Source organism: Ramularia collo-cygni (assembly GCF_900074925.1).
Source record: "Ramularia collo-cygni strain URUG2 genome assembly, contig: RCC_scaffold07, whole genome shotgun sequence".
Classification (NCBI taxonomy): domain Eukaryota; kingdom Fungi; phylum Ascomycota; class Dothideomycetes; order Mycosphaerellales; family Mycosphaerellaceae; genus Ramularia; species Ramularia collo-cygni.
Genome location: NW_019716261.1, coordinates 1,023,173 through 1,036,011, shown reverse-complemented (window position 1 = coordinate 1,036,011; position 12,839 = coordinate 1,023,173). Strand labels below are relative to the sequence as shown.

Below are 12,839 nucleotides of genomic sequence, written 5' to 3'. Positions count from 1 at the left end.
CCGCAACCGCAGCAACATCAGCACGGCTTTCACAACAGCATGTGTTGACTGTCTCTAATTACCGTCCACAATCTCGCCTCACCGCCATCGCCGGCATCAAGGCCGCTAAAAACTGTGCCTGCAGTAGCTTTCCCCTCCACTCGATCACATCCTCTCTCAAGCCGATCCTTCCTGCCCGGCCGAGCTCACGCACGCACACTCTCGACTTCTACAACACAGTCTCCCTGACCGAGTCGCCAGCATGTCGATCGACATCGACCACACCCGCCGCAACAAGAAGCCGCGTCTTTTGACGGACAGCGAGCGCGACAAGCTGGACGAGTTCATTGATAACATMCACTACTCCTCGAGGTCCGTCCGCTCGCGTGAGGTGTCTGATACATGACGAGAGGTACTGATCCTCCATGTAGATACAATGACGATCAATTCGAATACCGTCATGTGCAACTCCCCAAGCAGATGCTCAAGGCCATTCCCAAGGACTACTTTGATGGCAGCAGAGGCACGCTGAAGCTGCTTTGGGAGGATGAATGGAGAGGCTTGGGTATCACGCAGGTGAGTCATGGATGGCAGTCTATGGGTGCGGGTGTGTGACAATGCTGACGACGGCTTGTGCTACAGAGTCTGGGATGGGAGCACTATGAGGTGCACGAGCCGGAGCCGCATATTCTGCTGTTCAAGTAAGATTTTCCTCCCCGTTTTCACATGACAATCACGGCAAGCTGACATGCCACACAGGAGACCGATGAACGGCCAGTGATTTCTTTGCTTCCACCCGGCAATTCGAACAACTCTTACACCATCCGCACAATCCACCGAGGCGACCTCCACGATACATCTTCCCATGGCTGCCGCATGACGAGTCTGGGTATGTCTGCAGTAAAAAGGGCAGAGTGCTAGTGGAGAGCATTGGGCATTGCTCTCATAGATGAGACTAGGAAGAAGACAGCAAGCAGAGACGGCGTTCAAGGACATTGATCAGACGGACGGCAGTCTCCCACTTTTCTACCTGCATTTACAGGGAGGGCGCTTTGACGATATTATGGCTTACGTAATGAACGGGATACGGCGTTCTCTCTGGTGGGCGAATGGCACGATGGGCATCCTCTTTGTCTTCTCTGTCTGTTTGAACTTGTATCTTCCTCTCGTGTGCATAGCTAGCGCGAATTCAACTCTTATTTGACACAAAGAAGCCAATGCGTTGGCGGGTCATTGTTGATCTGCCCTCCGTTCTGAGATGAGAGCGTCTGGCCATCTTTCATTCAATGCCGTTGGGCACTGTGGTTAATTTCATGCCGGTATAGCTGACTACCTAGGTAGTAGTATTGAAAATCGCATTCCCACCCCGTCAAACGTGCCTTCACGTTACCAGATGCCCCAGTAAACCATTCATCATTTCGAACTTTTGCCGGTCGCCTCAGAAATTGTCTTCTGGGCTTCTTCTTCTGCCTTGATCTCCCGCACCTTTGCTAGTACGACCTGGATACAAGTTTTAGCCGACAATCAACATAACACAACCACCAAACGAAACTCACCTCACGAAAGATTGCACTCTTTGCCAGCTTCGATAGACTCCGTTTTTTACTCGGATCGTGATCTTCGGCCACCTGCACACCTGACGAGACACTACCTTGTCGGCTGTGGGATGTCGCGTCGTCAGCAGCAGCGATTGGATCGGCAGGAATGTCTGACTCCTGAGGAACACCGTCCTCTTCGTCCTCCTGCATTTTCAGACTCTCTATCCGGTTGGCAAGCTTCACCAGTTCGACGCCACGCTTCAGACGCGCGCGCGCAATGTAGGCCTTGATCTCGGGAAGCAAGTTGTGGTCGGTGGCACCCTTGCCAGCAATCCACGGATCCTGCAGAGCTTGTGCGGATGTGGCACGGGCATGTGGATCTGGTTTGAGAAGAGAAAGGATGAAGCTCTTGGCCTCTTTGGAAACGTCTTTCCAATAACGCTCGTGGAACACCACGCGACCGTTCCTGGTCTCATCGATGAGGTCCGTGAGAGACTCGGAGCGGAAGGGCGAGTATCCACAGAGGAGTGTGTATGTGATGACGCCCAGGGACCACATGTCGACCGGCTTACTATGGCCGCGCTTCAGCATGACTTCTGGAGCTGCATATCCGAATGATCCGGCCATGGTCTTGAGCACGCCCTCGGGGCTATCGAGGTGCTTTGCAATGCCAAAGTCTGCGAGGACCAGATCTGAGTTCGGTTCGCGAGTCAGATAGAGGAGATTTTCGGGCTTGAGATCTCGGTGGACCACGTCCTTGGTATGGAGATAATCGACGGCCTCCAGGACTTGCCTCATGGTTTGGGAGGCGTTCTTTTCAGTGAACTTGCCCATCTCGCAGATACGATCGAAAAGCTCGCCACCTGTGGCCAGCTGAGTGATGATGTAGTACTTGTCGCGAGACTCGAACCAGTCCACAAACTTGACAATGTGTGGATGTTGAAGCGTTTGTAGCATCTCCAGCTCATCGTAGACCATCTGGTCGTTGCCTTTGACGTTCTTCTTCAAGATAATCTTCACGGCGACCTTGCCCGTAGGCCCGTCGGCCTCCTTGACGATACCATAGGTGCCAGCGCCCAGGGTTCGGCCCATGCGATATTTGCTCTTGCGATCATAACTGTCCGGCTGGCCGTGCAGCTTGTTGAGCATGCCCTGCACTACAGATGGGAGAGTCAGCTGTCGTCTCAGAGGCTTTGAAGGCATCTGAATGTGTCAAAGTACTGGAGGGGTGCGGTGAGCTGCGGCCATGAGCGGCCATGGCGATACACAAGTAGGATGTGTTCGCTGACAAGCTGGTGGTATGTGAAACATCCAATGCCGTGCAACGGCTACGGGGATGATGGTGTGATATGAGACGAGGACAGGGACAGTAGGAAGATGGTATCGCAGGACAGGCGACGGGCAAAAGTGCATTTGCGATTGGGTATGTAAGGTATCATCGTGTGACACCGTWCAAGAGGAGGAACTCACGGCCCGACATGCTTCTGATCCAGGGCAGTGGCCCTCTTCCTCCTTGTGTGTGCCTCCTTCAGGTACGTCGCCGAATGACTTCCTCTTTTCAATATGGTTTTCGGGACAGGGATGTTGTTTCGCCAGGCGTGCGTAGACGCAGAAGTTGGGCAGGTGGTAGAAGCTCAAGGTAGGTAGGAAACGAGTCGAACGACCCCTCGATGCGTCTTGGAGTGAGGCTGAGTCGCAGCTCGCTTGTCGATCACCGCTCCACAACGATGCCACGCTGAAGTGTGCTGGCTTCGCAACTCTGCTGTCTGGTCGGGAAAGGATAGCAGTATGGTTTGGAGATGAGCTGCCCGTCTCCCGTAGACGACGATCAGACGCGCCGTGCTTGATTTTGGGTTGCCGTGGTTGCTTTTATTATCACTACCTGCGTGCTGCCCAGTGCCCCTCACCTACTTCCCCGGAGAAGTACCGACCGTCACGTCTCAAGGTCGCGCTGCCAAATACAGCCCCCAGCTGCACGGAGCGGTCCCTCGAAATCCTTCCACAGCGCCATACAGCTCTCGGTCTTCACATCAGCCGTACCGAGTCTGCGTAGCGCTTCTTCGTCGCCTTTTAAGCCGCCATGGCCGGCATGGGAGCGAAGCGTCTCCAAAAGGAGCTTCAAAGGCTACAGGGCGAGCTTCCATCAGGCATCTCACTCGTCTCAGCGCCTGATCTTCGCGAGTGGGAAATGGACATGACCGTCCCCGACAATCCCATCTACAAGTCGGGCGAGACTTATCGCCTCAAAATCTCCTTCTCGCAAGCCTACCCCATCGAAGCACCCGAAGTGGTGTTTGTCACGCGCACAGATCCAGAGAGGAAGATACCGATGCATCCACACATCTACAGCAACGGCATCATTTGCTTAGATCTACTGGACCCGCAAGGATGGAGTCCAGTACACAACGTGGAGAGTATTTGCATCAGCATTCAAAGCATGCTTGCGAGCAACACGWAGGATGAGCGTGAGTGTGTTGACGGAGGAACGATGGATCACACTTCTGACACACTTCCCAACAGGTCCTCCCGGCGACGCTGAGTTTGTGAGGTCCAACAGACAGCSGCCGCGCAACATCAACTTCGCATATCACGACCCGAACGTATAGGATGCTCAATTGGTACTTCATGCTTGGAGGAGGCGCTAGGGTCCTTGAATCGAGGAATACAAGTGGTGATGAATCAGGAAATTGGAGTACTTGGCTTGATGTGTGAATGATTGGGTAGGGTACTGCATGCAATTTGAGCGAGCATATTGGGGCGTTCGAGGGATAAAACACTACAAGTCGTTCACGAGTATGGAGTATGGAGTACTGTACGAATTTATGCATACTTTCCCGTTGCTACACTGCTTTCCCATCTGTACCTCGCTCAACAGGACTTATCTTAATCAAAGTCGTCGAGTGTCTTCCTTGAATTCAGCCGGGAAATATCCATGAATGGACCTTTCATGTGACGGACCCTGTATATGGAATAGGTACTTTGTAGAGCCTCGGTGATCGGCACTTGGGCTCTCTCCAACTCATATTCACTCGCCATGGCGCGGTCTTCGACGCTCCCGGCATGGCTGCTCTCACACCTGCATCCAAGAAGGCCATAGCGAATCTTCRTGCTTTCACCGCCCCTCCCACAAACTACTACCGATGTCCTTTGACGCGTCGTGCGGCAGTGCTCATCCTGCTGTTCGCTGACAAGCGGGGCGATCTGCGGGTCGTCTTGACCATCCGAAGTCTAGCGTTGAAGAACTGTGAGATGTCGCAATGCGATGGACGCGCCTTGCCAATGCTGATTCTGCGCAGATGCTGGCCAGGCGGCCCTTCCAGGCGGCAAAGCAGATACTCTCGCCGAAACACCTTTCACTACGGCCCGCCGTGAGGCGTTTGAGGAAATCGGATTGCCCATGTCCGATCATGCTCTTCCTCCAGGATATACAGTTGAGCACCTTACAGAGCTTMCCGCAAACCTGGCCATGACCGAGCTTGGCGTAAGACCATGCGTAGCATACTTGAAAACACCAGCTCCAAGCGACAGGAACAAGGATCCAGATGCCTCGAGGGACATTCTCCCCAAAATACAACTCGATGAAGTTGCGGCAGTGTTCACAGCTCCCTTTGAAAACTTCCTCCATGAAACAGATCTGGATGAGGAGATCAGGAAAAACGTTCCAGGGGAGTGGTATAGAGGGAGCTGGCATAGCTGGCATGAAAGTGCATGGAGGATGCATCAGTTCTTTGTACCAGTGGCCCCTTCATCTGTCTTCCTGGCCAAGAAGCCAAGTGCATACACAGATCCCAGGCCTCCGAAACCCCCTACTTCTTCTACGACCAACAAACGATCTACTCCGTCCTCTTCTTCCGGGTCCACGCTACAGCCTCCTCTGCCGAAGTCGTTCTATACCAACACGAATAATGCTCTGGAACAGCCTCGATATCGAGTATTTGGCATGACGGCGAGGATACTGGTGGATGCTGCTAGGGTGGCGTATGGAAGGGAGCCTGAGTATGAGCACAATAGTCACTTTGGAGATGAGGACATGATGGCGAAACTTATGAAGATTGGACGGTTGAGTGCCATAAAAAAAGAGGGAGAGACCTTGACAAGGGATGTTATGAGGGAAGCGGCCAAAGCGAAAATTTGAGAGGCGTTCTGCATGCTGTGTAGGCTGCTTGGTCGTGATATGAGAATCCCATGACCACGTCTAACGACTCCTTTTCGAAGACTCCTCACAAACCGCGCATATCCCCTGTCCTTCAAGGCAACGTTTTGAGTTATAGCAGTGGTCACCTTACAAATTTCTCAGAGGTCCACATGCAACCTGGAAGTAGTTATCGTTGACTTGATTGATGTACACGCCGGCGTGGTGATTCCGAGGCTACCCCAACCCGAACCCTAGTCACAACCCAATCATGGTGATCACAACATTGGTTGAGGACGTTGCCTGGGCTCGTCTGATCATGCATGTAGGAAGAAAGCAATCAGTGGGAGCACCAGTCTGTATGTTGATAGTAAGAAGAGAAAGAATGTCTGTTATATGTTATACTATGTGCACGATGCGCGAAGATCTAACCTGTGTATCGATTGTATCAGTGGATACGCGTGCGACACCGCAACGGCAAAGCGCCAATCCATAAGACTGTGGGTATCCTCTCATGMCATTCTCGGCCAGACCATTCATGGTTTACGCGTGGTCCAAAACCACACAATTGCTGACATTGGTCTTCCTCTTGCTCACTCCAATGGCTTCGCCTGACCTTGCACCAGCCGCTCCAGCCGAAATGCCACTTACACGCATGGGAGGATGCTCGGCCATGTACTCTCCTCGGATACTCTTGGCATCGGCATCCCACTTCGCAACAGCGGTCTCCCACTCCCTCCTGATAGCATCCGCCTGCTCCTGCGCAGCCTGACTCTGTACGAGATATGGTTGTTTATCCTGATCAGTGGCAGCTTTCCACCACTTTCCAATCGTTTGTCGGATCATGTCCCGCCCCGATGAAGCATACTCCTTGGCGCAGAACGCTTTGACATCTTCCCACTTATCTTTAGTAAAGAGGAGAAAGGGATTGACGCCTGGTCGAGCAGGCTTCATAGGACGGTCGCCAATCCGAGAAAGAGTCACAGCGACGATCGAGGCTTCGTAATCGAGATCCGAACTGTCGTAGGAAGCAGAAGCGGACACCCAAAAGGACGTGTCGGTTGGGCAAACACTTTGCTTCGGTGGGCCGCTGAGTTTCTTTGGCGCTGATACCGAATGGACAGATGACTGAGCCGTTGCATCAGTGGCTGGCTGTGTTGTGTCCTCTTCAAGCTTGATTGCGGAAGGGGCATTCGCTTCGACCATGTGCGCCCCTCCTTCCGTATCCAAGGAAAGCTGTCCGTGCGATTCTGCTGGAGCAAAAGGCATGGTGTACATCGCATGTGTCTCGGGCTTCACAGGACCAGGGCCCACCAACGGGTTCGGCAGGCTGATCAGACCAGCCATGTCATCCATAACCTCCGAGGCGACCCTCAGCCCGGATAGAAAGGCGCCGTGTACGGTAGCTGGATGTGTCCCACAAGTCGCTYCTCCTGCGAAGTGAAGGTTGCCCACGGATCTTGCCATGATGTCGTAATCACCTGGCCGCGTTTCCGGTGCGACGTACGAATATGTGCCTCTCGAGAATGGATCTCGTTTCCACCGTGTGACAATAACCTCGCGCGGTGCTGGTACTTCAGCCGACGTGAAGACGCCACTCAGCCTCTCTGTGACTTCGCTCAGGAGCGTCTTTGTATCCGTAAACTCCGCATCGTGTGCCGCGTTGCCAGCCATTAGCGCAACGAGCACTGGTCGCCCGCTAGTCTTGGAAGCGTTCCATATAAGATAAAAGCGGCCTCTTCTCTTTTCATAATCAGAAGGATCGAGGCTGGCTGCTCTTTCGGCTTCGTTGAGCAGACCAAACATGTCACGGTCTTCGTCCCAGAACGGCTTGTCGTAAAGCAGGATCACCTGCAAGATCATGATTAGCGTGTATCTTGACAGGATCATGATGGCTACTGTCATACCTTGTTCAGCAGCCCAAAGCCCATGCGACTGATCGCGCCACGCTTCCAGCTCGGAAGAGGAGGGTCGAAATCGACCATGTCAGACTTCAGCACGCCGAGAGGAACAGTCATGACAATCTCATCAGCTTCAATGACCTCGCCATCGGTGCACACAATCCTCGTGGTAAGTGGTCCGTTACTCTCATCGCCGTTTTCGTAATGTATGCTTTCGATGATTCGATCGAAGCGTACATCCAGCTTGGTCGGGAGGTTCATCAGCCCCCGAGGAAGCTGCGTATATCCACCAATGATCTCTGAGTGGKCTCCTTCAAACTCATTACCAGTGTCCTGGTCATGACCACTCAAGCTGAGAGAGGTCACGGGCGCGGCATTGGCGTACTCCAAGTTCGCGTGGTGCCAGTTCAGAAGTCGCATGTCCAGCGGTGTGAGGTCGATAAGATCCTGGTACTGCGTAATGGCCTCGTCCATGACTTTGCCAAGGGTAGGGTGGGCGGAGGAAGATGCGGCTTTGTGTAAAGATACACTCTGATTCTTGGCTACACCCTCTTTTACGCGCCAGCCCATATCTTTGACAGCTTTTGAGGCACTGTGGATTGCGGTGTCGCCCTCGATCACCTCGCTTCGGCCGGTGAGCTTTTCCGTACCGGGTGGTGCATTTCGCCTCCTGCCTCTTCTTGCCGACGGCTTGTACGACTTGATGTGCGCCTCAGGGAGAGGCTCAAGATGAAAAGCTGCGAAACCGTCGGGCGGAGGGTCGCGACATCGGTTGATGAGATCTTCGTCGCCTTCTAGAGTCTGTGGTTTCCGTGCTTCAGCTCTGTATGCTCCGGCGCGGTCAGAGATGTCGGTGTACAAGTCAGTATTGAGTTTGTCTTGGGTCTCATCGATCGGACTGCCATCGGTGTCATAGATTGTCAAGGCGTCTCTCATAAGGTGATATCGTAAGCCCAGCTGGCCACGGATGACGGTATCGAGAGGGTTCCCGTGATCGAATCCCGTTACAATCATTGCCCCGGTTTCCGCCGTGTTGCGCAAGTCGTCTGGCAAACTGCCCACGACCTGAGATCTCAAGGGCTTGGAGTATACACGACCACCAATTCGTTTCCTTCCCTCCAACACAATGACCCGCGGTGGTCGCTCGTTCATCTCAACCCACTTCGCTGCTTCTTGCACGAACAGGCTCTCAAGTTGACGTGCCGCTGTGAGTCCTGAAACACCTGCGCCGACAACCACCACAGTTCGTTGCCTCATATCTCTGCCGAGCTTTTTTGGTAACGATTGATCTCTGGGAACTTCCACGCAGCCAAAGTTGATATATCCATTGCGTATCAGCCATCGATAGGCGGCCTCAGCAATGCCAAAGAATCGTGTCTCCTTCGCACAGCCGGCGGCTTCTTCACTCGTGACGCTGCAAAGCGGATTCTGCGTCCAAAGCCGAAGGATTGCATTGCGGACATTGAGGTAAACGGTGACTTCCTTAGACATCAATAAGTCGACCAACAACTTATGCTCGCCCGGGTGCAGAGAGTATGGGTCCAGACGGGACGATGCTGCCGCCTCGATGCATTGACTAGCATATACATCTGCGGGCAGGCGGGCGGGGATGGAAGATCGAGGCCGGGCAATGATCTCAGGCTTAATAAAGTTAGGTGATTTGGAGGCCTTGACACCCTGCGGGACTTTTGGAGTCGTGATCGGTTGGCCATCTGGATCTAGTGGTCTTTCCTTTGGTGGACGACCGCGTTTTCTTGGCGCCTTCTGTGGTGGTTGCAAAGGGTCTGCGGCTGCGCCGCCCTCGATTTGCGCTGTACTGGCGGCAGCTGAGGGCTGGACATCGTGAGGCGAGTGAGTTTTAAGCTCGCCATCGATCCATCGCTTTCTAGATGGTTGAGCGACAGTTATGTTGTCAGCGAGAGCGTCATCGGCGGCAACGGACGAGGACATGGAGGAGATGCCAGTACTGGCGGTCGACTCCAATGAACCATATCGCTGCCATTTGCCGTTACTATCGAGCTGCCATTTGTCTTTTTGGTCTAGACCAGTAGAGTCTCGATCGAAAACTTCGGTGCCGGTCGAACTGAGACTCGAGTCGTCTTCCTCGATGATTGAGGGGCGTAAATCGTTGATGTCGCCTTCTCTCCGTGCAGATATATCGCTCCCTAGAGCAATGTAACCAGAGTCCGACATCACTGTTACCATCTCATCCGACTTGTCGTTCATGAACGCGAGCGATGGGTTGGAGCTGTGACCATGGTGCCGTCCAATGCCGATATAGTATGAGATGGGAGGCGGAGTCGAGGATTTTCACCGAGTCCTAGGCCAGAGAATGCTCCAGCGAGTGTTTAATGCAGATGTTTTGATGAACGACCGAGTCAAATCTCGTGCGATGTCCACTCTGCCTCTTTCCGGTATGTAAATGACGAGTCAAATGGGCGGGTGGTGTTGCATTGCATCGCATCGTACTGCATGTGAATTGAGGTTCCCGCTCGGACAAGTCTTGCCGCCCCCCTCTTCTTCACTTTAACTTCACCTCGTTCATCAGACGACATACCACCATCACGACATCCGAAACCCTCGGTCCGGGCTGCAATGCACTTCCATCGAAAGCGCGAGCACATTAAACCATGATGCAGGGTGCGGCCAGTTTCTTACAGCCTTCGGGAGACGGCGCTGTCGTGCAAAACATTGGCATACATCGTTCTGATAGAGAGGGAATACACTCGATGCAACGGCCAGTAGAGGGCAGAGCAAGGCCATCTCAGACATACTATACATTCCGAAGAAGCAAGAGATGATTTCCCACCATCACTGGTCGGTAACCTCGCAAGACTGCGAAGTATCATTGCCGCCGCGCAATGTTACTATGGGAGCGAGGCCAAATTTGCGAAATTCAGATGCCTTTGCTCTTGAGCGTATATATATACATATATATGGACATGTCCTGCTTGCTGATGGATATCAGATCAGATTTTTGTCCAGCATGATCCGGATGAAACCCGCATTTCTCCATTACTTTTCCGTCGATACCAAACGCAGCCACCGAGTCCCAAAAGCCGCAGCAAAGACTACCTTGTTGTAAAAACAATATAATTTGCTCACCATTTACGAATGCACCGCATGCAGCACACTGCAGAGGGTGTTGAAGGTCCGTCATTTATTTTGCAGGTTCAATTTGGCGTCAAGTGCGGAACTTGGAAGGTGCCCACAATGCAAGGCACGTAAAAATGGAGGACATCCCGGTGAGGCTGCGGACGGCAGTTGACCAAGCTGAGTGGGATGTCTGGTCCATTATTTCCTCAGCGACTTCAACAGACCCAATACATATCGTGGGAGGAAAAGACGGCGCAGTGACCGTGTACTACATGACATTGTTCATTGCAGGATTTTTGAAACAGGTTGATCATGCAGACTATGGCGACTCTAGTAATCATCGCTGTCTTCTTCGGTCGCCTGCGCTCCTAGCCCGAGCCCACCTCGACCTCTCATAGAACCACCAAAGCCAAGTCCGGCGCCTAAAGATCCGTGCTGCTCGTTGCCATCGTCGCTGTCGCTGTCTACGTCCATTGAGATTTCAGCGWGCTCAACTTTTCCAGCACCGTTCAATGTGTTCCCGCCGCCACTCTCAACCAATGCAGAGGGGATCGCGACCGCCGTGGCATTCGTGGCGTTCTCACTGTTGATGCCTTTCTCCTTTCTGAGATCCTCATATTTCTTCGCAGTTTCTTTCAGCGCGCGCTGAATGTGAACTTCCTCCTGCGCTAGGCGAGTTGTTTCACGATGGAGAGCCTCCATTTCCTGCAGCTTCTTCATGCGTGAAGTTTGTATTTCTGCAATTTGTTTACGCAAATGCTCGACAGCATTATCAAACGTCGGAATGGGCGTGACGATCGGGGGAGTTTTCGGTCGCTCGGTCGTCGCAGTGTCCGAAGTGATACGCTGCGTATTCGTGCCGTGTTTCGTCTGCGCATTTTCATAAGCCWCCCTTTGCTCTCGGTCGCTGTCATCGGAATCGGAATCCGAAGCGCCCTCTGCTTCCGCAATCTGAGTCGCCATTTCCTGCTTTCGTCGCCGCGCTGCCTCGGCTTCAGCTTTGCGTCCCAGGGATATTCGGCCATCTTCGGTGAATTCGTCGAAGTTTTCCATGATGTCCTCATCTTCGCGCACCAATCGACTCTCTTCGACTCCGTACTTGTCCTTTGGCTTCAACACCAGTCGACCGCTCTCGTCTCGCATGACGTTGTCATCCAGATCTTCGTCGTCCAGATTGGGATCGTCGAGATCTAGTGATATGTATTCTTCCGCCTGCTGTTCTTTAGCCAGACGCGCACGGCGAGCTTTCTTTTCGGCGATTTCCCCAGCGGATGGAATGATCGAAGACTGCTGCTGCGGATCGTAGCGTGCCAGTGATGAGCCGAACTTTGAAGATATATCCAAATCTCGAGTGCCGGATGAAACTTCTTCTACGTCTGACCTGCCTACTGAAGTGAATTCCTGTGGTGTGGAGGGAGTGCTGTTTTTCAACGCTTGCAAGTGAGCCGCGCTATAGTTTGGTCGGTCGTCCTCTTCATCTTCAGGTTGGCGTTGCGGGAGCTTCTACGGGTCAGCATGCGGAATAGTCTCGCGTCGGTCTGAGCTTACCTGAGAGGCCAGGAGTGAAGCTCTTTGCTTGGAGGCATTGCGCTGGATCGCTATTCGCGAAAGATTGGAGCGCTTAGGTGTCACAACTGAGGCCTCGGAATCCTCATCCTCGTCGACTCCCGAGGGCCCAATAGAGGATCGCAGAGAGGACGACTTCCGCAGTTTAGAAGTCGGCCGACGAATGGCGGAGTCTAAATGTTACCACGCTGTCAGCCGTTGTTGGCAGCTGAGAACATCTTGTCAGAGCTAGGTTGAGGCGAAAGCGTGACAGTGGAAACCTACCTGGTGTCTGAGGCGCATTGGAAGGGGCTTCATCTTCATCCTGCCCGATCTTACGCGGCACCCGGCGTGCTGAGAATGTTTTCTTCATCGCGCGTCCAATGTTGAGTTGATGGTTGTGGCAGCAATGATCATCCCCGCATAAATAAGWTCGCGTTCTGCTGTGACGTGCGAAAAAGCTTAAACAAATTGGTCATAGCCTCATGGGTAGGAGTACTTCACCTTTGTCGACAATACCAAGGGCACCATACTTTAAATCTCCCAGACTTGATCTAATATGTATGGTGTGATATAATCAGAAGCAGAATCTCGAATGTCATTTAGTGATTGGGAACAGGGAGAAAATGTGGCCCCTATTCCATTCAT

General features: G+C 52.9%; 6 protein-coding genes; 3 read left to right on the top strand and 3 right to left on the bottom strand.

Annotated features, from left to right (window-relative positions):
* Window positions 1-241: 241 nt before the first annotated feature.
* On the top strand, window positions 242-760 carry RCC_05354 (probable cyclin-dependent kinases regulatory subunit CKS1; the record flags this gene model as incomplete). XM_023770625.1 has 4 exons in its annotated part: window positions 242-351; window positions 411-555; window positions 622-680; window positions 739-760. The coding sequence occupies 4 exons, from the start codon at window positions 242-244 to the stop codon at window positions 758-760; spliced, it is 336 nt and encodes a 111-aa protein (XP_023626393.1).
* Window positions 761-1,392: 632 nt separating this feature from the next.
* On the bottom strand, window positions 1,393-2,997 carry RCC_05352 (probable CAMK-1 Ca2+/calmodulin-dependent kinase-1; the record flags this gene model as incomplete). 2 transcript variants are annotated; one of them, XM_023770623.1, is made up of 3 exons in its annotated part: window positions 1,393-1,479; window positions 1,536-2,674; window positions 2,988-2,997. In XM_023770623.1, the coding sequence occupies 3 exons, from the start codon at window positions 2,995-2,997 to the stop codon at window positions 1,393-1,395; spliced, it is 1,236 nt and encodes a 411-aa protein (XP_023626391.1). The 2 variants fall into 2 exon arrangements, with proteins under 2 accessions (XP_023626391.1, XP_023626392.1); XM_023770624.1 differs by lacking the exon at window positions 2,988-2,997 and adding an exon at window positions 2,739-2,775.
* Window positions 2,998-3,597: 600 nt separating this feature from the next.
* RCC_05351 (related to ubiquitin-conjugating enzyme E2) lies at window positions 3,598-4,123 on the top strand (the record flags this gene model as incomplete). XM_023770622.1 has 2 exons in its annotated part: window positions 3,598-3,982; window positions 4,038-4,123. 2 exons carry the CDS (start codon window positions 3,598-3,600, stop codon window positions 4,121-4,123), a joined length of 471 nt encoding a protein of 156 aa, XP_023626390.1.
* Window positions 4,124-4,577: 454 nt separating this feature from the next.
* On the top strand, window positions 4,578-5,652 carry RCC_05350 (related to NUDIX domain protein; the record flags this gene model as incomplete). XM_023770621.1 has 2 exons in its annotated part: window positions 4,578-4,761; window positions 4,814-5,652. 2 exons carry the CDS (start codon window positions 4,578-4,580, stop codon window positions 5,650-5,652), a joined length of 1,023 nt encoding a protein of 340 aa, XP_023626389.1.
* Window positions 5,653-6,192: 540 nt separating this feature from the next.
* On the bottom strand, window positions 6,193-9,743 carry RCC_05349 (related to lysine-specific histone demethylase Aof2; the record flags this gene model as incomplete). XM_023770620.1 has 2 exons in its annotated part: window positions 6,193-7,500; window positions 7,557-9,743. The coding sequence occupies 2 exons, from the start codon at window positions 9,741-9,743 to the stop codon at window positions 6,193-6,195; spliced, it is 3,495 nt and encodes a 1,164-aa protein (XP_023626388.1).
* Window positions 9,744-10,976: 1,233 nt separating this feature from the next.
* RCC_05348 (uncharacterized protein) lies at window positions 10,977-12,564 on the bottom strand (the record flags this gene model as incomplete). XM_023770619.1 has 3 exons in its annotated part: window positions 10,977-12,146; window positions 12,195-12,385; window positions 12,477-12,564. The coding sequence occupies 3 exons, from the start codon at window positions 12,562-12,564 to the stop codon at window positions 10,977-10,979; spliced, it is 1,449 nt and encodes a 482-aa protein (XP_023626387.1).
* Between the last annotated feature and the right edge of the window lie 275 nt (window positions 12,565-12,839).